Genomic DNA, 23,434 nt, shown 5'->3' on the forward strand with positions numbered 1-23,434 from the left:
GACATACTTATTTTATGAAGCAGGGCTGGAAAGAGAAACAGTCTGATTGAGGCTGAATCATTCCAGCTTTAGCAGACCTTGCCACGCAGGGAGAACCCTGTAGTGATGCTGTCCAAGTTTCTGCTAGGTGGAAGCCAAGGACATGAAAACAGCCTCTGACTCCTGAGGGGTTTTAAGATGGCTTGCTTGGAAAAGATATTAAGCACCCAACAGATCATCTTAGCATTTGCAGCTGCTCTCTCCTGCGGAGTTTGCACCATGACTACAGGGGAATGTACCTCAATTCAGCAGCATAGTCTCTTGAACAAATATATGGCAAGCACAAAGTCAGGAGAAGTCTTTCATCTGGGTAAACTGTGATCTCTTCTCTGCAGGCTCTGGTTCCTGTCACCATTGAAGTAGAAGTTCCCTTTGATCTGCACCGTTACATCATTGGCCAGAAAGGAAGTGGGATCCGTAAAATGATGGACGAGTTTGAAGTAAGTTGTTGCTTTTCCTCCCAACTTCTCTGTCCTGGAAAATCTGCAGGTGGCCATGTTTGTGGTGTTGGCAGTTGGCTGTGACATACTCAGGACTGCGTTGGCTTGACCATAGCTCTGTAATAAGGAAATGAGACCTGCATGATCTAATCCTGGGCTGAGAGGCTGGTAGATTTTGCGATGAAGCTGTATGATGGGTGTTGATGCTGTGAGTGCTGAATGACTTGTTGGGGCCTGTCAGGATTCCTTACCAGTGCAAGAGTAGTTTTTCCTCCTTGGCCATGGCTCTGCTGTGCCTGCCTGTTTGGGAGGATTCTCCTCAAAGCCCACAGGGACAGTGGACCTCTTGCTTTCAGGTGTGATGCAGGTTGGCTGCAGACAGCACTGTTGAACATATATTTGTTTCCTGGCCTCTCCAGGGTGACACAGAAACTACTAGGGGCTGAAGTCCTACAGCAGAGCAATCTGATATTGGTAGTAGCTGAAGAAATAGGGTTTGGTCTGAGTGGGAGCTGTGCTTGGTGGCAGAGGAGACCAGTGAGAAGCCAGTGTAAAGTGAACAGCGGTACAAAATGGAAATCATATGTTGCTCAGGTGAACATCCAGGTCCCTGCTCCTGAGCTGCAGTCGGATATCATCACCATCACTGGGCTGGCTGCCAACCTGGACCGTGCCAAGGCTGGGCTGCTGGAAAGAGTGAAGGAGCTGCAGGCTGAACAAGAGGATCGGGTAAGGCCTGTGCCTGTCCTTCCTTCCAGCCAAACCTTCAGCTGGAAGCTCTAGCTGAACACTAGGCTGTGCCTTCCTTCCACCCAGCCTCTGGTGTTTCCTTCAGAAGCTGTACAACCTCTTGGCACCTCTGTTCTTTTAATAGCACCATTAGCTTCTCTGTAAGTCTGGGAAACTCAGAGTGGCTTATCCAAATATAATACTAACTGACAGGAGAATCACTGCCCAGGACTCTCACACTCATGTCTCACTGAGATGCTGGAGGACACAACCCCTTGCTGTGAGCAGTGAGTCTGTGCTTTGTAGCGAATTCCTATCCCAGCTCTGAATAGATGAGGGAAGAGTTGGGTGGTAGTTTGTTACCTGCAGATGCTGCTAAATGTGGCGAAAGCACAAGGCCCCAGCAGGTGAATGTCTGTAGTCTTCTGTCCACTTACACTGAGGACTCAGGACTGCAGAATCTGTCCTATGCATTTCAGAAGTAAGAAGGAAGCACTGGGACTTGTGGATATCACTGAATCAGCCATGGTGCATTCTCTGCTGTTGTGCCTCACTTTGCTTCTCTTGTTCCAGGCCTTGCGAAGCTTCAAGCTGACAGTCACCGTTGATCCCAAGTACCACCCCAAAATCATTGGGCGGAAGGGAGCAGTGATCACCCAGATCCGCACAGAGCATGAGGTCAACATCCAGTTCCCTGACAAAGATGACGAAAGCCAGGTGAGAGAGCAGAGGATGCACAGAGAGCACTGCTGGTTGTCTGTGGGCATAGAAAGCACAGCATCTTCTCTAGGCCTCTGATTTCTGTTACTGCTGCATAAAGCAGAGGGTAAGAGGAAGCAGCCTGGAGATCCGCTTGGTTATTCACACATCTCCCTGTATTGCAGGCGCAGGACCAGATCACCATCACTGGCTATGAGAAGAATGCTGAGGCTGCCCGGGATGCCATCATGAAGATTGTTGGTGAGCTGGAGCAGATGGTCTCTGAGGATGTGACTCTGGACCATCGTGTCCACGCACGCATCATCGGTGCACGTGGCAAAGCCATCCGCAAAATCATGGATGAGTTTAAGGTGAGCGGGGGGGATGCAGCACAGGTGGGGAAGTCCTGGGTGGAGCTGGTTACTCCTGTGCTAAGGTAGCAGTTTGGTATGAGGGTCTGAATTCAGGACTGTCAGGCTCAAATCTTGTGATTCTTTTGTCTCGTGCCTGTGGAGCGCTTCTGGCTGGGACAGACACAAAGAAAAGCCAGTGCTGTTCTGCTCTCCTCAAGCTGTCACCTCAAACATGGAAGCAGAGTCACTGGGCCAGCTGAGCTACCTGGACAGTGCACACAGACATGAGCTCAAATATTCCTTCGTGACCTGAGCTGTCCAGGAGCCAGGCAGGGAGCAGGCTCAGCTGGTATCATCTTGCTTTGAACATGGGCATAAGAGGAACCTGGAAATGCTGCTTTTCTGCTCTCAGTTAGCCCTGCAAACAGCACTGAGCTCTGTCCCTCTGTGAAGCACTTCCAGTAGTAGATTTCTTTCAGGTGGGGTCCTAGATGATCTTTAGGAGGGAGAGGTGGTTGTGTGAGCTGCTCCAGGTACTGGAAATGAACAGTAAATGGATATTGGGGATCTCTGGGAGGGCACTGCACCTAGACCCTCTTTGCTCAAAGAGATTCTCTACATTTCTTTGCTTTGCTTCAACCATTGATTCCCTAAGACACTTCTTAGGGATCCAAATTTGCCTGCTGGAAGCTAAAAGACTTTGTCACAGTCAGTTTACCTGTGGGAATGGTCAGCATCCTTGACAGTACATGGCATTAGTGGGTGCTTTACTGAAGGGGCAGTTAGTGAATGTGTATCCAGGGTTGATGAGCTTTTGGAGGCTTGCATTTTGGTTCGTCTTAGCTGTTGAAACAAGCTTTTAGGCTCACAAATGAGCAGCCTTTGGTTTTGGTCTTAGCTTGTATGGCTTCCCCGCAGCCATCTGGAAGGCAAGGGAGCTCAGTGGCTGTGTATGGGGAGCACTAAGCCAGCTATAAAATGATTGTTAGCCAGGATTATCTGTGTAGGAGACAGAAAGCTTACTGTGCCTCATGCTCATAGCATGATGATGAAGATGCAGAATGAGGACGCTGTGGAATTGCAGCCCTCCTTTGCTGCTGCCACAAACTTTGCACAGAGAATCACAGACTGGTTTGGGTTGAAAGGGACTTAAAGGCTGGTTTCAACCCTCTGCCACAGACAGGGACATCTCCCTTTCGACCAGGTTGCTCAAGGGCCCATTTAACTTGGCCTTTTGCACTTCACAGTTCACACCACAGGTTGAAGCATTCACAACTTCTTTGGCAACCCATTCCAGTGCCTCACCACTCATAATAAACATTTTTTTCCTAATATCTCATCTAAACTTACCCTCTTTTCATTCAAAGCTGTTCCCCCTTGCCACATCACTAACATTCCCTGACAAAGGGCCCCTCTCCTGATTTTCTGTAGGCTCCCTTTAAGTACTGGAAGGCTGCAGTGATGTCTCCTCAGAGTCTTGCCTTCTCCAGGATTAGTAACCCAACTCCTCCAGCTGTTCTCTGTAGCAGAGGTGCTTTTGCCTGCTGAGCATCCTCGTGGCCTCCTCTGGATCCACTCCAGCAGGTCCATGTCCTTCTGCTGGGGACCCAGAGCTGAATGCAGCGCAGCTGGGAGTAGGCTGTAGCTTTTCAGTAGTGCAGGTCTAAGTCCTGTCCTGCTCTTTGTGTTGCAGGTGGATATTCGCTTTCCCCAGAGTGGAGCTCCTGACCCCAACTGCGTGACTGTGACAGGGCTCCCTGAGAACGTGGAAGAAGCTATTGATCACATCCTGAACTTGGAGGAAGAATATGTAAGTGCTCAGCGTATCTGTATGGGGGCTCAGCAAGGATTTCCTAAACCACAGAGCTGAATGTCTGAGGTATCTCCATGTGATATTTTCTATCACAGCACTGGAGAACTTGATCCTTGTGCAGGTTGCTGCAGCTGTTCCTCAGACCACAGGCTGCGAGGACTGGCCCCCCTGTCTGGAAAGGGCAGTGACTAAGTATGCTGGGATGCCACCAGCATGTGCACGTGCTCGCCTTGCTGCAGCTTGCATCACTTAGAGTCTAGTAGTTGGTGGCCATCACACTAGTACAGAAACATTGTGTTCAGACATTGTGGAACAGGCTGGTGACATCAGACGGGTTGCAGCAAGATGTGGGATAGTTTGGAGCTGGGGATTACAGCAGTTTGAAGAACTGTTAAGATCCATCCTCCTAACTGAGCCTTTTGGCTGCAGCTTGCAGATGTGGTGGACAATGAGGCAATGCAAGTGTATATGAAGCCCTCTTCCCATGAGGAGTCCAAGGCCCCATCCAAGGGCTTCGTGGTGAGAGATGCCCCCTGGGCCACTGTCAACAATGAAAAGGTGAGTGCTGCTTCTGCTGCGGGGGCACAGAGAGCATTGGCTGACTGTCATCTGCCCCCCATTTCAGGCCTTGGTGGTGGAGAAAGCAGAGAGGGGCCATCCTGCTCTTTATGATTTATACAAGCCTCTAGCTTCCAAAGCACCCCTGTCTCCTTCCAAATGTTTTGCCTGCACTGAATGTCCCACTTTCAGATACAGCAGAACTGCTGGGGGATGGAGAACCCTTATCTGAAAGCGTTCCATTAAGTCATGTGGTTTTTAGAGGTTGAGGGGTGCCCTGGCACCTCTGTCTTATGCTGCAGCACAGAACTAGCTCAGTGTTTGCAGCTGTGTTCTTGCTGGGAGCAATGTATCAGGACACATGGTTGCTCTGTCCTCAGCTGCCCTGGTGTTGCTGCAGGACTGTCCTGACCCTGCTCCAGTGACCAAGTTACTGAGGTTGGGCTCTTGGAGCCCCTGATCCACCTGCTGTTTCCTTGTCTGCACCCTGCTCAGTGCCATCTCTAGAGGCTCAGCTGTCTGTCCTGGGCACCCAAAGGACATCATGATTGTGCTCAGCCCTCGCCCACAGGACACCAGAAAAGCTGCTTAGCTCAGGGGCACTGTACAAGTTTGCAGCAGGGCAGGAGCTTAACTTGTTCCCTTTTTGTTTGCTCTAGGCCCCTGATATGAGCAGTTCTGAAGACTTCCCCAGCTTTGGGGCTCAAGTTGCCCCCAAGACTCTTCCCTGGGGACCCAAACGATAATGACCTGGAAGCAGAACCATCTCCTCCAGCCCGCTGACCTGACACTAACCTGCCACAAATACTTCCTGTCTGAAATCTGACCCAGCGGCTGGAGCACAAGTCAATTGCCCCACGAGGTCTCCTAATGGTGTCTGGAGTGCTAGACCCCATCCTGCTCCCCTCAGCTATCACCACAGCTAGGACCCATTCTCATCTCTTGATGGATCTACTTTCCTTCTTTGGAACAAGACTTCCGCTCAAATTGAAACACTAAGTGTGTGTATTTTTGTTAGAAACTTCCTCATTGACTTAAAGTGACTAAGATTTACAGCTTCCCAAATGCTAGCAGAAAAATCAGCTCTCTTGAGCATGTCTTACTAGGCATTCTCGCCTTCATTAGGAGACCTCCTTTACTGTGGCTAGGAATCTACTTCCTGTCTCATGACCTCAGGAAATAAATTTCCTTGACTTTCTAAAGCCAAAACGTTTGCCCTCTTTCCTTTGTGTTCATCCCAGGCCTTACCTTACCTTTGTAGAGTGCAATCAATTTTTTTTTTTTCCTTTGAACTGCCAAAAATTCATTTAATGCTGATAGCTGACTGTGGGGAGAGCTTCAAATAATCTAAAAGGTCAGAAACTTAACTTTTAAAGGAACAAAACCTTCAGTAGGCTGTAGAGGCAGCAGAGATGGAAGGGACCAGAACACCACATGGCTGCCCTGGTCAGGTAAGGGTGCGTTGCCAGCGCACCTCTGCACCACACCAAGCACAGCCCCAGCTGCACGCTCCATGAGTCTTCCAGCGCGCGATGGCAGATCCTGCTCCTAGTTCCCAGCCCTTCCTTACTCACCCTTCCCAAAAGCCACGTGGGCAGTCAGACAAGCCAGCACGTGAGAGCGTTACTGGATGGGACAGATTTGGCTTTGGCTGAGGTTGCTGTGATGGCGTTGGCCCAGGAGAAGCTGGTGGGAAGCAGAGCCCTGAGGAGCTGTAGTCCCCTGCGAGCACCGCAGCATCTAGGTGTGAGCGGCAGGGACACCATGTACTATTGCCTTCTTTCTACCTCAAAAGTCAGTATGATGGTGGCCTCTCAGTGTAGTGGGCGAGCAGCTGCTTCAGCTCTCACCCCGGCACCCAGAGCAGAACCCTGGAGGAAAACCAAGAGAAGCGTTTTGAGCAGCTGCGTGAGCTCCGCTGGAGGGAAGCAGAGTGCTCACAGGCATATGCAGGCTGTGGGACAGTAGGATTTCCCTGAGCTAGAACCAGGCTTGGCCTCAGGACCTTAGCCCCAGCCTCGCAGCAGCCTGCAGAGATCAGGAGCCAGGCTTCTGCTCTGGTGGAAGAGGGGAGCTGAAAACGATGGGGCTGACAGTGTGGTGCGTCAAGCCCTCCCTGAGGCCTCCACTGTATGGGCTGGAGAGGGTGATCCATGCTCCGTCCTCTGGGCTGCTTGTGCCTAGGCCCTGCCCTGGCTTGCTGTAGGAGGCCATGTCTGAGCTCCTCCAGCCAGTAAGAGGAAAACCACATCTATGAAGAGGGAGGCAGGAGATGCTGGGGCCCTGTGTTCCCTCCTTCCCCTGCTTCAGTCCTACAGAAGTTTGTAGTCTGAGCCATCCTTCTACCCCAGCTGCTTCAGCTCTTGGACAAGCAGGAGTCCCTAGCCTCCCTTCTCTAGTGCTGCTTATGGGGCAAAGGCCTGAATTCTGGCAGGCTGAGCCCAACATGCTTGCCTTTTCCAGCACCGTTTGCTGTCTGACAGGCCTGACGTGGCAGTGCTTCTCCTTCCCATGACAGCTCTCCTCAGAAGAGGCTGCTATGCAGAAATTGCACCAAAACCTCCTAGTGCTCTCCGTAAGTTTGAGAAGTGACTGAAGCAGGCCGCGTCCCTTTGCAGGGCACCTACCTGCCCCTGAAGGACAGGGTGGCTTTGCATCCAGCCAGGAGATAGCAAACAGGGGGGGTCAGGCAGAACTAGGGTAACACCCTCCCACGCGTGTCTGTCAGAAAATGGTTATTACCCCCATAGCTTAGGTCTGTCCTGTGTCACCAAGCCTATCACCCCCTCGTCCTCTTTATACCCCCTGCCCTCAACAGTTGCACAGTTAGGCTTGAGTTACAGTTGGGGCACTGCCACCTGGGCTTGCCCCACAGCCCGACCCTCCACTCTAAAGAAGGTCATGAAGTGATTGTACCTAGTACTGTCCCCCACACCCTCCTCCCGCAGCAGACTGTGGCATGTGTCCGTTTCCTCTCTGACGTCTTCCATATTGTATGTTTCCATAGCAATGATCCCTTGGCCTTAACTTTGGAATTTGGAGACTATATGCAAACATGTAAAAAGGCTCATGAGTATGGATGACACTGGAATTTTATAAATTCTAAAATAAAACCTGAAACAGCTCAGAGTGTCACGGATGTTATTTCTACTGGTGGGTTGAGATCCAGAGCAGCCCCTGCTTGGCTGGGCTCAGCCTGCTGTGAGGAGGCCCAGCCTGCCTGTGCTGAGCCAGGACAGGCAAAGTGAGCGCTGCCTCGAGGGGAGCTGAGAGCAAAGCCTGACAGCGTTTCACCCTGACCTCTGTCAGCTTAGGAATGCTGGGGACCAGACAGATGGCCACATGCCTGATAAAGCCACACGCTGGCAGCAAGAGGGGACACAGGGTCAGCACATCCCCACCCAGTGCCCATGCCCCCTCCCTCCTGGCAGGGCCCAGTGGCCGTTACCTGACAGGTGGTGAGGAAGCCCAAGCATGCAGCCAGCAGGTACCAGTAGGTCGAAGTCAGATTGCCGTCCCTGTCTCTGACTGCCTGTACCTGTGAGAGCCACACGCAGCTGTCACTGCACCTGCCCACTCCGTGGCTGGCATCGTCACCACGTGTCACCATGGGATGTCAGCACAGCAGCAGGTAAGCCCAGTCCCAGGGTGCACAGTCTCAGCTGTCTCCCCACAGTGGTGACATTTCCTCCCCTGATTCCCCAGCTGGAAAGCTTTTGCAGCCCCAAAGCACCCCAAAGGGGTGGGAGAGTCACAGGGACAGGCTGCTGGTCCCATGCTGCCTGTCCAGCCCCAGCCCACAGGCACATGGTGGGCAAGCCCCAGGATAAGCAGGGCTCTGTGGAAGCTCAGGGTAGCAAGTGGGCAACCTGGACCCAGCTGAACTGAACTGTGTGCTGAGGAGGTGGCAGTGACTGCAGAAAGCAAACAAGGAGCCCAAGCAAACATCCAGCTGAGGCAGAGGGGCCCCACCTGCAAGCAGTATTGCTGTGCTGGACAAAGTCCCACAGTGCATAGGCTGAGGTGAAGGCACACAGGCTGCTGTTGTGGACGTGCTTGTTGTATACACAGGGCAGGAAATTGAAGGTAAAGGCCACGAGGAAGGCCTGGGTCTAGGCCCTTCTCCTCCCCAGGTGGAATGCACAGCCCATTATCTTACCTCTTGTAACTCCTCCAGTCCCCAGCTTGGTCTACAGCTCAGCATTTAACATGGATGCTATACTAGCAGTGCCTCCAGTGGTAGCTCCATCCAGGTACGCAGATCCTCACACAGCTTCTGCAACTCAAGCTATCCTCAGTCACCTACACAAACCTGTAACTGTGCCTCAAAAAGAAAAAAAATAAAAAAAACAAGCAACCACCATTGCTATGAAAGTCTTCCAGCTCTCCTCCACCCTCTGGTTTTACTAACAGATATTTAGCAAAAACTCAACTCTGATACCTGGATGAGCATTTTTATCCGATTCTCCTCCACGCCAACACTGTCACTGCTTCCCACCTTTCTGCAGACCACCTTTAGGTCTGGATGAGGAACAGTGATGCTTGCAAGGATATCACAGACCTGAAGGTTTGTCTCCAAGCGGCTCCAAGTAGAAACGCTCCAGTCTGTTGCAAAAACTTGCTGCCAATCCTCCCGGGCAAATAAGATACAAGCACAAGGAAATCTCTTATGTTAAGATTTAATAATAATAACAACATTTCAAAAACAATGAGTGCATTGTACACAAGATCTGGTAGTCAGTGCTTTTTGTTGACTGTTTGCTCTGAGAGTGTCAGTGTACTGAAGACCTGGGGAGTGGTGAGTGGATAAAAAACCCAGCTGGGACATTTCTCCAAGGAGGGCAGGAGAGAAAGGGCAGCAGGAGGCTCAGAACCGAACAAACGTGGCATCGATCTGCCGGACAGATGGGAGGGCCAGCATGATTTTGCGCCGGTACTGGGGGTCCTTCTGCAAAGGGTTTCGCTCCAGGTACACAGTTTCCAAATTGTTGGCTCCTTTCAGCTCATCCAGGTCGCTCCAGCTCTCAACGAGATTATCATTCATCTGCAGAGCACACACATGCACACACACATCAATACTTCCAGTATCAGGAACCACACCGATGCTGCTCAAGAGGATCATCACCCAGTGGCTCTAACTGCACAATCTTCATGCATCAGAAGGAAGTTCCTGTCTATGTGGTCCTTCTCCCAGATTAAAAAAGTAACAATTATCAGTAAATTGCTTCTGGTCTCCCTCAGCAACTGTTTTTTTTTTAACAGTGTTGAAGTGTGGGGGCAGGGGGGAAGCCAGAAGAGCATTTTCCATTTCAGGTAGGGAAAGGAGCTGGACAAAGCCAGGAGATCCTCTGTCTGGCAGAGGACTCTTAAAGCACTGTTTTTTTGCCAGGAAAGCCCAGTGAGGTTAGGATCTTGCCTTTGCTTCCTGTAAAAGGAACTGAAACAGCTGTGCAGTGCCTTCTATAAGCAGAGCAACCACAAACAGGAGCACTGGAGGAAGTTGCAAAGGATGCCAACAGGTCACACACTGACCACACCATACTGTCTCATTTCTAACATCTTTTGAACAGGCTTCTCAGCTCCTGTTACTTAAAGAGTTCCTTACAGAATAAATGCCACCAGGTAACACTGCTGGCAGTTGGCTAAGCTACTCTCCAAGATGAGAAAGATGGTCTACATAGCCTGCACTGTAGGGTCTGCAGCTTGATTCCATTTGCAACCACTTTTCCATCCTCCCTCTCAGCCTCTGCTCAGAAGTTTATATAATTGAGCTCCAAACAACAGGCATTAAGCACCATAACATTCAGCTCTAACAAAGGAAAGGAGCTAGAGCACCTGTCAATTCATGAATACCTGCTGCTTTTCCCTTAGACAGGAGCAGATTTGTGTGCAGGTCCCCAGAGTGGCAGAGTACTGATAAAAATCAGGTGGAAAAAGTCTCTGCATATATCCTTAGCAGACTTATGAATGGTAAAGGACCTGCTACCCAGGGTGTCACAAAGGTAACAGCAGCAACCCTAAGCAACTACCTGCCTCCTGGAGTGGAAGTAAACCAGAGTTCCATTTGTTTCGTATTTGTAACATGACCATATCAAGTCTGTTCTAAACAGAGGCTGTGATCCAGGCAGTGGTGACACAGTATCAGCTTCTCTCATTACACAGTCATGCTGACTTGAAGAAAGATGAGATTTGCAAAAATAGGACACAGTAAGGCTGTTTCATAACCACCACAAGCCTGAAGGCAGGGCCTATATTCTAGATAGAAACAGGCTTGTTACCACTAACCAAAGCCCTGCCAAAATCTTCGAAGGCTCAAGTCCTTCCCAAGGGAAAACCATCACACTCTACCCTCCTAAGATGGTTCAACAAGATGAGAAACATCCCAAGAGCTGCCCAAAGGACAGCTGTCCAAGACAGCCATTCACCACTCCAACCCACCAGAGGCCTTTTTCTCTGTGTACAGCACTTACCCAGAACTCCTGCAGCTCTGTTAGGTGACTGATATTTTCAATCTTCTTGATTCTATTGGATGCAATGTCCAGCATTGTGAGTTTGTTCTAGACAAGCAAACAAAAACGTTACACTAAATTTCCCTTCACCTTCTGTCTCTCAGGCCCAGGCATAAAAATCATTAGAAGCAATGACATGTTATCACCAGCTGTCCTACAATGAGAAACGTAGACAGGAATACATTTAGCAAGACTGTTTTTTAATTGAGCCGGGTTACTGACCTCCCAGAAGCCACGCAGCAAAAATGAAAGCAATTACTTGCTGGATGGCAATGTCAGCTGAAGGCTCCTACAAAGACAAGTTTTCTCTCTCCATAGCACACTAACAGGAATCCATTAACATCTGGATCAGAAGCATCCTCCTGGGCAGTTGAACACTTTCTGCAGCAGAAAGTTTAGAAGCTTTAGGGAAAGCTTTGTGCCCTGCACACAGCCAAGTTCCTGGTTTCTCTGCTCTCCTACAATGCCATCTGCTGTTGCACCAGGATCAAAACGCTACAGACTTGTGTGAAATCAATCCTATCTAGAATTACAGTGTCAGGAAGGCAAGCCACATGCCATGGCTCGTCCCTCTCACTCCCAGCTCCACTTGTCCTACCCATACAGACTCACAGTTATCTACAAACTGCTGTCAGGAATGCTACATCAGAGCCAGCCACCAGTGGCCATCAGTCATTTCACTGCTGGAGATCTGCCAGGCTGCTGCATGAACCACATGCTTCAAATGCTCCCTCCACAATCAAGAAAGCAACTTACTCCAGATCCAGAGGGGCTCTGTGCATGTAAGGGATTTCAGTGTAACTAATGCTTGGATTTTGGTGGTCTTCTCAAGATATTCAGAACCCTTCATGTAACTGAAGCAGCTGAGGAACAGAAGATTCAGGCAAAGCCCACCCCCCTGGCAGGATGCTGAGGGCAGCAGTTCTGACACACTCATACTGCTCACATTGTTCTCCAGTCCCTCGATGACTTCGATGCCGTTGTTGCTGAGGTACAGCTCACGCAAGTTCACTAAGCTCTGCAGCCCCTCAATCTTGGTCAGACGGTTACTCTGAAAGCATAACAACAGTGTAAGAGCAGTCTGAACAGCCCACAGTGCAAGTGAGTCATAGGAGATAAAGCATTGGAAGGGGAAATTGCCTGCCTGGGTCAACATCGATGCCACGTGCGAGGTTTTAAAGGCCTGCATCACCATACCTAAGGAAGCAAAGTCTTCAGAGGAAGCAAAGGCTCCAAATTCAGGAGAGTCAGACCCTGACCTCCCCCTCAGAAGCAGCAGTTTCCTACTTGGTCTCTTCAGAAACATGCTGATGCATTAATAGCATTCATTCTGTAGGTCTTTCTAGCAGAATAACCCAAAGTGAAGTTACAGTGAAGTTACAGGATTTCAGTTCTGATACACTCTGCTACATACAGCTCTGTACATCCTATAGGTTAAAATGCCTACATGTACTGTAACGTGCAGAAAGCACGACTTCCTCAGGAACTGTTTGCCTAGCTTGTGCTAGACTGCATGAACTTTGTCATGTGGTTTTTATTCCACCCATTAAAAAGCTGGAAGCTTCCAGTAGCTCATTAAGGACAGGTTTCATTTAGCACAGGCTTGTCATTCACTTTTCTTCCCTGTTCAGGCAGAAGGCAGTGACACTGAGCTCACTGTCAATGAAAGGACTTCTCTGGCATTACTCATTGGATGTCACTGCAAAAACGACAAGCAGTATTTCAGGAAGGAAGTTGGGCTTCACATTCATTTCACTCTTCTACTCCGGCAGTTTGACCTAAACACCAAAGATTCCTAAGAGCTCACTGTAAAGGTGTTCACATCACCGAGGCTGTTTCAAACACAACAGGACAGAGCAGGATCAATACCTGTATACTGAGCACGGTCAGGTTTGTCAGCGCATCCAAGTTCTGCAGCTTGGTGATTTTGTTCTTTCCAAGGAACAGGCTGTCCAGATTAGCCAGGGCGTCGATGTTCTCTATGGCCTGCAAGAGCAAAGCAGACGGCGTTGCTGCGACGCACAGCTCCAACCCGCAGATACACTCAGCACCACCGTACAGCCTTGAACTGTGCAGCACTTCCCCTCCTGTGAGAAACAACCACAGCACAAAGCGTGCGGGCCAGGCCTCCCTCAGGACCCGAGAGCAAAGCGCAGGGCTTTGTGCAGTGACAGCAAACCTCAGCCTGCGAGGGCTGGCCAAGGCACTGCTGGCTTCAGCACGGGTCACATCGCTTTCTCCTGGCTGCAGCCCCACTGTCCAGGCAGGATCAGAGAAAGCACAGCCTGTGTAACACTGAAAAGGACATTCCCTGGGCCACCAGGTGCTCACCCAGGGCAGGAAACGCCCGTTTGTGAATCTACAGTATCTGTCACTGGTGAATGGAAAGAGAAGCTGGAGGGAAAAAGTCATTCCCAAATTCAGTACTAGCCATCAGTGATGAAAGCAGTCGGAGGCAAGCTGCCCAGCTCCTGTGCTCATTGGTTTCTCTGCCATAAGCAAGGTTAATTGTCTCCTGGGTGTATCTAGATGCCATAAGCTGCTGGCACATTTAATACTGTCTGTATATTCACACAACTGGCAGCACATGGCAACTTAAGCAACGCACACGTTAAATACACACACTGCTGACAGAGCATACACACCACATCAATTCAAATGCTGAGCTCAGCTTTCAGTGGAAGAGAACATCTCTGTGAGGCACCAAGAAGAACCATATTCTTTAGTTATAAAAAAATAGAATAAAAAAAAAAAAGGGTGCACCAGAAAGCATCAACAGAGGATTAAAAAAACACAGGGCAAGAAGAGGGATAAAATAGGGGTTTTAGAAAGGGCTCCTGTAAACAGGAGGAAATTAAAAAAATCCTTTTTTCTTTGCAAGTGAAAAGCCACTAAAATACAAAAAAGAAGCAGGCACTGCTAAAAACAGAATTTTAAAAACAGGTTTCAGCTGACAGGAAAGCAGCAATGTGGATATGGACACACAGCTGTGCATCCGTGCTCAAGAACTTCGTGACATGCCAGCTTCCAGAACCCTTCCTGCCAGGCAGGACAGAGCCCTGCAGTGCTGGTGACACAGGACACCACATCCCAGCACCACCCAGACTTCTGTGTGCACCTGTGGGCAAGGGAAGGCAGAGGAGAACGGACACATGCACACAGTGTATTACAGGTACCTCTGGGAAGGAAAGAAGCTTTTCAATCTCTATCCCAGAACTGCCAACAGATTCAACATAAGCTGTTTATCAGCTCATATTTGGACTCACCCTCCTTCTAAGCCTGTGGACTTACCCCTGTTTTGGCCTTGCAAGAAAATAATAGATTTGTTTCTCAATGGTAGCTCCCCCAGCCCTGAGGAGGAAATACTTGTGACTCTGAGGGTACTGAGAAGAAATAATCAGAAAGAAAAAAAGCTACTTAAAGCTATAGAAAAGCCACATTTAAGTATGAAACAGGCATGAGGAAAAAAAGCTAGGGAACAAATGAAGTGCTTGCCTTGTAGTTGCCTCAGTCCAACTTTGGAAAGAAAAGCATGAAAATGGATCAGCTCAGGCATGAAATTGTTTCCCCACCATTCCTATAAGAAGGACAGAACTACAAGTGTTTGCTAAGTCACCACAGAGCTGGTGAAGTGCACCCCAAGAAGTTAAGAGTTTCGCAGCAGATGACCAACACAGCACTACTGCAGAAACTTAATGCTCAGGGGATGAATGTAGCAGGCACCCCACACCCACAGACACTGCCTGACCTGCCTGCCCACAGCTTCTTACACACACAACCAACCTATGAAGCACGCAGCCAGGCCATCCTGCCAGCAGGAAACTACCACAACAATTCTGGTTTCCACAGGTGAGATGCATTTTTTCATGCCCACCCTAGACACAGGTTTCTCACTCCAGTAAAGCAGCACAGAGCATTGCTTTTCAAAGAATTAACAGAAAAGATGCTAAAAATAGGAAAATTTAACTTGTTACCCAGGCAGTGATATCATTGTTTTGGTTTTTACCACGCACAGCCTCAGCGCTGCAAAAAAAAATGCACATAAAATAGTTCAAGCTGGTCATTTAAAATATATTCTCCAGCTTCTCCACCACTGGTGGCAATACACCAGCCAAGTATCAATACAGAAACCCAGCTGGTTTGGTTTTCAGTCTTATTTGCACTGAGTAATGATGCTGAGAAATGAGATGCAATAGTTTTCTTTAACCCAGCTTTGGAAACGCAAGGATTGGTGCCCCTAAGGCCTATTATGCTTCTGAACACAAAGAATGCACCTCTATAAATCACATTCCCCAGCCTATGTGAAACATAAGGCTCCTTACCACTCGTCTGGCTGATGCTCTCCCACTCAGCATTTATTCCCCCTACATGTTACTCTCCAAAGTAACAATTCCTTCAGACAGAAGAGTCGCTTCGGTTCAGCTTTGGGAGAAAAATGAGTGTTTCCAGTTCATAAAAGCAGCAAACATTTCTGCCTTCGAAGGCTGTTTGTAATTGCTTGAGCTTCCTTCTTTTTAGAAAGGAGATGTGCTTCCACGACACTTAGAATATGGAAAACAGATCAGTATTTCCCTCACTTGTTCATTCAATGTAACAAAGAGTTTCTCAGCATCTGCAGCTGGGCAAAGTCATTTTATACAATTTCCAGACTGTAAGAAGTGAGTGCATTCCAGCTATTTCAGAGAGTGTACATAGAATTGAAAAAGCTTGTAAAAAATTAATAGTTCACTCTGCACACAGTGAGTCTTCTGTGTTGCCTGCTTCACCCATTCTCTTATGACCTGGGCAAAATGCAGAAGCCTGCCTTATGGACAGCAGACACCACTCAGAACTGCCTCCCTTTAAGTGCAGTCAAAATCACAAAACTGGAAAGGTTGCTAACTGACAAGTAAGAAAAAGCAGTCAGCAGTGGGCTATCAGGTTTCTGAGGCACTTCAGAGAAAGGCCTCAAGAAAACCTTCTTCTTGAGTGAGAAAATTGTGGAGATCTATCAAGTACACACGTGAACCTGAAACTGCTATTAGAGTTCAATTGATTTGATGAAGTAGAAGCAGACAGAGCCACGAGGAAGGCAAGAGAAAACAATAGCTGTAGTTTTGATAGGTTTGGCTCCCTGTCGAGAGAAAACTGCCATCTGCAGAAGGCAGCTCACAGGGAACGAGCTGAAGAGAAACTCCTCAGCTGTAGTTTAGAAGCCAGGCACTACACACACACATAATGGAAGGATCCAGCAGGTGCAGCAAATAAACAACTACACATCGAATGGCTAGAACAATAAGAACAGCAAAACCACAAGTCAAAGTCAACACAGAGCACTTTGAGAACAGGCTAATCCCAAAAGCCACAGAGCTCAAAACTCTCCAGCTAACATCTCGTACAGCAAGCCTACCCGAATTCGATTGGATCCCAACTCTAACATCTGTAACAGCTGCAAGTTGCTCAAATTCTCAATTTTGCTGATTTTGTTGTTGACGAGGAAGAGTTTTTTAAGTTGGGTAAGCTGATCTAGTCCTTCAATGTGTCGCAGAACATTAAACGAGATGTCCAGGATCCTGAGGTAAAACAAAACAAAGGGCTCTTCAGTCCAGGAGGCATGGAAGGTCCTGGCAGAGGCATTTGTGAACTGATGGTGAGCCTCACTATCTGCAGAAATCAAGCATTTTGTTAGGCCGTGAAGCTGGAGTCACAAGTGGCATTTCTCTAATCAGAAATAACGAATACAACTTTCAAAATACTGTCATAGCAAGCCATGGAGAAAACAAAGGTATGTCACATGCAACAAGCACACTGTTTTGCTCAGCTGTGCAACTGCTACCATGGGGGAAAGCCAATTTTCAGCACTGTACCACAGGAAACGTACATCTCTACAAGCTCTGCCTCTCTGGGACAAGGCCTCTCTTCAACATGAAGCAGTTAGCAGTGCTGTAAGCACATCACTCCTCCCCAGTCTCAGAGAAAATGGTTGTGATCCACCTCCAGACTGATGAAGGACCAGTGCCAGAAGCTGGCAATAGCACTTTGTCCCCAACAGAGTCACATCTCTAGTTGTTTTCTACAGAGGCACAAATGCTATATGGAGCATCCCTACAATACCAAGGGATGCCTGAGCGCTCCTGCACCTGCATGGAAGCTGCAGCCACCTACCTTGCTGTCCTTGCTGTTTTACACAGATGATGTTTCATTTCCACTGTCCCAGCTGAGCTCCAGGACAACAGAACTAGTTTACTGCACAGTTAAGTATCAACGGAGACCAGATATTGTCCTTCACAGACAAGAGAAGGACGAGAAGGCTCTGGGTGCTTAAGGCTGGAATAATTACAGCACAGCCAGTGACAACCCACCCACAGCCCAAACCTGGTGATTCCCCACGACTCACTCAAGATCCACGAGAGCCTCCAAGTTCTCAATCTTCCGAATCTGATTGTCGTACAGATCCAGCTCCCGCAAGGTCTGCAGCTGCTCCAGGTTCTCAATGCGCTTCACCAAGTTCTGACGCAGACACAGAGTCTGGCAGGAAAGCAGAGGTGAACAGCAGCACGTCATGCCTTCTGGCATACAGGCACAAAGTGGGTTTTGCTTTGTAAAATAGAATATTTTCCTGTTTTCTTCCATCTCTACAGAAGGAAAGCCTTCACCACGAATACAGCCACCAGAACAGCAGCCCACAGAAGCCACGTAATCGCCATCCTTGGAAGAGTTTCACCAGGCAGGGCCTTAAGCCACATGCTCCAACCAGACCTGCTTTGAGCAGGAGTTTACTACAAGCCTCCAGAAATCCTTTAAGGTTCCAGGGAGACCTCAGCTGGCCTTACAGAAGTAGAAGGGAGCTTACAAACAGGAGAGGGACCAACTTTATAAATGGTCTAATAGTGATAAGACAAGAGAAATGCCTTTAAACTAAAAGAGAAGAAATTTAGGTTGGATGGACCTTCTTCAGACAAACTGTCAAGGTTTTACGATTTTTGGTACTGGTATTCCACATCATTACACCACGTTGACACAAACATAAGGTGAAATTGCTAGGATGGCAGCCAAAAAGACTCCTGAGTTTGTTCTCTGGTAGGTCTGACATGCACACCCTCCAGCTCCAAATGATATTCTCTGTTCCTTACAGCTGTTACCTTGACTTTCTTGAGCACCTCGAACCCTTCAATCTTCCCAATTCGGAAATGATTCAGGTCAACGTCCTGAGAGAGAAACAGAGGTCAGAGGGATTCAGCAATCGTTTCAAAATACTCTTTAAAGACAAGCCCAGCCATTTTCTTCTAAGAAAAATTACAGACTTACAGAAAGCACAGCTCATTAAAACTTCTCCTTAAAGAGCTCGTACAAATTTGGTTTGGCAGATGATTTTACCAGCACACGGCCTAAGTTCATTGACTGCAAAGGCAGTACCTGTGAGAGGGCAAAAGCCTCCTCAGTGTGAGCTTGGTTTCACCAAGAGGGGACCATTTCTTTAGTAAATTCATAATTTTACTGAGAAAGAGTTGTGCAGCTTGAACAAAGTGCTGCACAGAATTCTCTTACCCACTTACTGCTTAACTGGAACACACTTTTCTTTGCTCCTGTGTTTATTCTAAAACTCAAAATGACAAACAAAAGGTTTTGGATACTGATTAAGAGTAGAATACTTCTATGTCTAGCCTGAAGGCTCTGAACCAGTTTCAGAGAAGATAGGATAGCCAGGACCTTGAGGAGAATTAGATCTTTTAGTTAGGTTTCAACACTTGCTTTCCCTTTCATTCTGCTACGTAAAGCCTGACAGAACAAAACCCCTTCCTTTACCTCAGCTTCTGGGTCCAGGCTAATGGTCTCCATGTCCACTGGTGTCTCTGCTTCTCCTGCAGCAGAAACAAACATGTTACAGACTCCTGCTATCTGATAGAGACACGATGACAATGGTTAACACCCAGAGGGACAAAGGGAGCAAGCACCCTTCAGAACAAGTCACACACAAGATGCACAGTTTGGAAATTTTGCTGCAGTGAAAACACACTCACTTGCATCGTGACAGCAAGCAGTGAAACAAAGCTTCCTTACCAACACAGCTCCAGGCCTAGAAGCAAATGAAAAAAGAGCAGCACCTCACCCAGCCTGCCTACCTGGCTGATGTGTAACGCTGCCTTAAGACTGAACTTGGCAGGATTTCTTTTCTTTACACTTAGTGCAAGCATCCCTCTGAGGATGTTTCCTCCAAGGAGTCTGTGCTCCTCAGACAACCTAACATGGGTGCCAAGGAGGAACCTAAGTACACCTAAAGCTTGCAGCTGGTAGTGCCAAGATTGACCAAGCATCTCCACAACCTCTCCAGCCTTTATTTCACAAATATTGCCAGTCTATGCTGAGCACACACTCGCATGGACTTCCCTTCTTTTGTTTGAATAAGCTTGGTAATATGCTAGAAAACTGTTTATCACACTGCATGCATTTGCTTGGGAAATGCTTTTGTAGTTCTGGAAGGTAGCCCAGCATTTGCTGTACTTCTATCACAGCACAAGAGGGAGTGAAGTTTACTGGATACGTTCATGCTGAATAATTCACACCCGATTCCCATTTGCAGAAGATGGTGTGCTGTTTGCATCAATCTCCAAAGGAAGTCTAATAAGGCTTTGCAAAACAGATACAAAACATGCAACCCCTTTCCGTTCTAAGCATATAAGCCCTCTGTGCAACCACAAAACTGGAAGCATCTTTAATATCAGTCAAGTTCCAAAGCCTTTGGATTAAGTCCTGCATTACAGCACGCAAGCCCATTCCATTAACACAATCATGAATTTTATTTCCCGAGCAGGGCCTCAACATTCACACAAATGCCAAACACCCTCAATCCTTAATGGGTGCTTTTCCTACAAATGCTTCATCTGCAGCCAGGTAAAGATTAATGGTACAAACATCACAGCTGTTAATCCTGCCAAGCTGCAGGCTTTGATAGCTCCACGCAGCTATTCACCACACTGCATTGTGCCACGACAGGAAAGAGCCCTCACTGAACTGACTTGGGTAAATTAAGATGTAAAGAGTCTACTTTTCTTCTCATAAAAGAAGGTATCTCATCTTTTAATATTTTATACAGCATAAATTAGCACGGAGCATAAATTACAGTTTAGGGATTGAAAGTGAGCTGAGAGTTTTGGTGACGTTGCATGGTATAGAAATGCCACCAGAACTGACAAGCATAAATGTGCCTGTCAGCATTTTAGCACCAAGCAGCACTTGAATTTCCATTTTTCTTCCAGATGAGGAGGGATGCACTTCAGCAGGGGAACAGACACACTTCCCAGCTGCTCCCATGACCGCAGCTCTTTAACCTATTTCTAGGGTGCAAAAATCTGCCAGCACAGGGCGCTCCAAGACAGACAGCCCAGCTGAACTTACAGCCACCAGGAACAGAGCCTGAGGTCAGAACAGCAGTTATGTGAGACGTCTCATTAGAAAAAGACCAAACTATTGCCCTTGGACTGAGCTGTACAAGCAGTAAGTTTCAGTGCTGTGATGGAACCTGTCCTTTTGGGGCTTTAAAGGTGTCTAACAGTACAGCTGGTGCACTCTGTAGATACTTAGGTCAAAACTGTTCCTCTGTCTCTGCCCTGTCAAGCGGCGCATTTCCTCGCAGCGCACACAGCAGCTCACATGCTCTGCAGTACATCAGACACTCAGTATGAAGTACTGTAATGCACAATTTAGAATGCAGGCAATTTCTCAAGAGGGAAAAAAGAAATACACCGCTTTGCCACTGAAGTTACTTAAGAGAGCTTTGGTGTAACCCACGCCTGCAAGCTCTGCAAGTGCAGGAAGAAAGGATGCCACTCAGGAAGCCCGAGTTCTGCAGCACAGAGCAGCAGTTACTGTTACGTAAATCCACAGCACCACAACCATCTGAAGCCCAACTGCACATGCATGACAAGCATAAGTTCTAAGATTTCACAGCAGCAGTGCTGTTCCTCAGAGAATTAACTCAACAATGAATGTGAAATCTCAGCTGTGTCATCTCTATTTGTGAGCTCCAACGAAAAAAGGTGGCAGAACTTCCATGCTCCTTTCAGCTGAACACCTTAGCTTCCTTGCCAGCTCTTAACTCAAGTGCTCCAGTATCATTCCTCTTTTTGGTTCCTATCCTAGAAATAGTTGCTTGTTTTTTACACTAAGTAGTATCCAATGTAAATGAGACAACAAGCTGTTTTTTTCCTGCCCCCATTTGAAATAAAAGCATGTCGTTCCAAGTCGTTTCTCTCCTCTTACAGCTCCCAGAGGAAAACAACACACAACACACAGCCTCAAATGCACAAATAAATGACATCAGCTGAATGAATGCTCAAACCATTACGTGCACGCAAAGGAAAACTGTCCCTGACTGATCTTCAGCTGATGGTGCACAGCTCGGGATCCCCACAGTTTGTGGGATGTGCTCTTAGACACATCACCACACATTTTTCAACTTACAGGTGTGGCTTTTTTTTTTGTTTAATAGCTAACAATGACTTAAAATTTGCTGCAGAAAGTGTTTTATTTCAGTTCCATTTCCAGGCCAATAATACCTACAAGCAGGTCTATCCAAAGGATGCACTGCACCTTAAACTGTTAGCTATTGTTAAAAGTCCAGATGATACTGCAGTGTAGGTTCTTCAGCTATCGATTTGCTTTGACAAATTGCAAGCTACCAGAAAACAAAAATCTCCATTAAATAAGCACAGGCTTTAAAGCACCTGCTGAGATTTCTACCCAACAACTAAAGCAAACTGCAAAAACAGCAGAGACATCTTGAAATCAAGGCAATTCAAACAGGTACAATTTTCATGCCTTAGAATTTTTAAGCAAAAAAAAAAAAAAAAATCCTGCAACAAAATAAACGACATCAACCTGCTTTCTTCAGCCTACCTAGAAAAAGTCCTCTTTGCCTTCCAAAGGGATCTGGCAATTTTTAAAGTTAAAAGTCATACACAGTAGAGGAGTATGAAGAACTGGCTTCGTTCATCTTTAATAAACACTTCCAGCATCTTTCTATAGAAAGTGAAAACCCTTCCACAAAGAAGCACGAATCAAGCTCTTTTTGAATGCTGACATTTCAAAGAGAAGCATGGTTTCACACACTGATAATTAAAAAAAGGATCTAATATCTGCAATTCCATGAAAGAAGGCAGCTTTACAATAGCAAGGAATTATGCTATTACTTAAAAAAGTTTTCTCTAGGGCAGCTGTTATCTAACACTGAGACAAACACCATGTATCACACAGAGAAATACAAAGGACTGACACGGGTGGGCGGCTCACACCTCCCTGAGGCCATCACTGAGGTGGGAAGATATACCTGGGGAGTTCTCACCATTCTGCTCATCTCTCAGGCTCTGCTGGCTGAGGTCTGTCACTAAGCACACTGCTTGCTTCTTCCCTTCATCTTCTGACTCCTCCGATTCGATCCGCTTATCGACTGCAGGAGACAGAGAACAGCAGAGTTAGGTTGCTTCTGGCAGCACGCTGAGGGCAAAAAGCAGCAAGCAGATATCACAACCAGGACTCACAAATACCACTACGCAGTTAGTAGAAATCCTAAATTAACTAAATGAAAGGTTTAGTCTTAAATAAAAGGCCTCTTACCCCTTGTTTCTACTTTGATTTTGGATGCACTTTTTCCTCCCATCACATCTTCCTAAAACCAACAATCTGGGAAGAAGACTGGAGGAAAAAGGAAATTTCTTAGATCAATGAAGTGCAATTCCAAAGATTACGGAAATGGAAGGAGATCTACGACACTTAAAAACCTTTCAGAGGAAATAAAATCAGTGTCACGCATGAGAGTACCAACGACACGCAGAAGAGCCACAAAGGCAGGGCTGGCTGCAGCCCGAGCGGCCGCCTGGGCACTGCGCGGCTCCCGCACGAGGAAATCACACCAGGGGATTCTCCTTACGTTCTCTTTACGTTTTACATCACGGCCGCCTCCACAGCCCCGTTTCTGCCACCTCTCCCGCAAAGGCCGCGCCCCGCGCCCCTCAGGCCCCGCTCCCGGGATCACCACAGGGCTTGCCTCAGGCCGGACCCCCGGGGGCTGCCCAGCCAGGACGGCCCCGAGCCTATCGCACCCTCCGGGACCTCCCGATCCACGGGCAGCACCCCGGGACCGCGCCGTTCCGCGCTCCATGCCGACCCGACCCCGCCGGCCGCAGCGGGCTCTCACCCTCCATCATCTCCTGCTGCCCCTCTCCGCTCCCGGCCGCCATATTGCTTCTCCTCCCACCGCCCCCTTCCGGCAACCGCCTCAACGACGGTCGCAGCCAATCAGAGCCCAGAGCCGGCGCC

At 48.0% G+C, this 23,434-nt stretch overlaps 2 protein-coding genes across 6 annotated transcripts in view; one reads left to right on the plus strand and one right to left on the minus strand.

The window, feature by feature from the left end:
* LOC122161198 (high density lipoprotein binding protein) overlaps positions 1-5,840 on the plus strand; it is a 33,498-nt gene extending 27,658 nt beyond the window's left edge. For all 3 annotated transcript variants that reach the window (XM_042820372.1, XM_042820374.1, XM_042820375.1), the window contains exons 22-28: positions 375-479; positions 1,074-1,208; positions 1,782-1,925; positions 2,093-2,278; positions 3,954-4,070; positions 4,503-4,631; positions 5,291-5,840. In XM_042820372.1, coding sequence (XP_042676306.1) covers positions 375-479; positions 1,074-1,208; positions 1,782-1,925; positions 2,093-2,278; positions 3,954-4,070; positions 4,503-4,631; positions 5,291-5,377 — 903 coding nt within the window. In that variant the 3' untranslated portion in view covers positions 5,378-5,840. The remainder of the gene's footprint in view (positions 1-374; positions 480-1,073; positions 1,209-1,781; positions 1,926-2,092; positions 2,279-3,953; positions 4,071-4,502; positions 4,632-5,290) is intronic.
* A 3,454-nt stretch (positions 5,841-9,294) lies between these two features.
* On the minus strand, positions 9,295-23,384 carry PPP1R7 (protein phosphatase 1 regulatory subunit 7). 3 transcript variants are annotated; one of them, XM_042821039.1, is made up of 11 exons: positions 23,313-23,384; positions 22,733-22,810; positions 22,446-22,565; positions 18,926-18,981; positions 18,262-18,327; positions 17,517-17,647; positions 16,530-16,692; positions 13,010-13,126; positions 12,087-12,191; positions 11,102-11,188; positions 9,295-9,675 (listed from the first exon to the last, which is right to left on the minus strand). In XM_042821039.1, exons 2-11 carry the CDS (start codon positions 22,773-22,775, stop codon positions 9,499-9,501), a joined length of 1,065 nt encoding a protein of 354 aa, XP_042676973.1. In that variant the 5' UTR covers positions 22,776-22,810; positions 23,313-23,384; the 3' UTR covers positions 9,295-9,498. The 3 variants fall into 3 exon arrangements, with proteins under 3 accessions (XP_042676973.1, XP_042676975.1, XP_042676974.1); XM_042821041.1 differs by lacking the exon at positions 22,733-22,810 and having other exon boundaries at positions 22,461-22,565; positions 23,313-23,383; XM_042821040.1 differs by lacking the exon at positions 22,733-22,810 and having other exon boundaries at positions 23,313-23,383.
* Between the last annotated feature and the right edge of the window lie 50 nt (positions 23,385-23,434).

This window comes from Centrocercus urophasianus, unplaced genomic scaffold (assembly GCF_019232065.1).
Source record: "Centrocercus urophasianus isolate 14NV4802_14NV808 unplaced genomic scaffold, USGS_Curo_1.0 seq_19, whole genome shotgun sequence".
Lineage (NCBI taxonomy): Eukaryota > Metazoa > Chordata > Aves > Galliformes > Phasianidae > Centrocercus > Centrocercus urophasianus.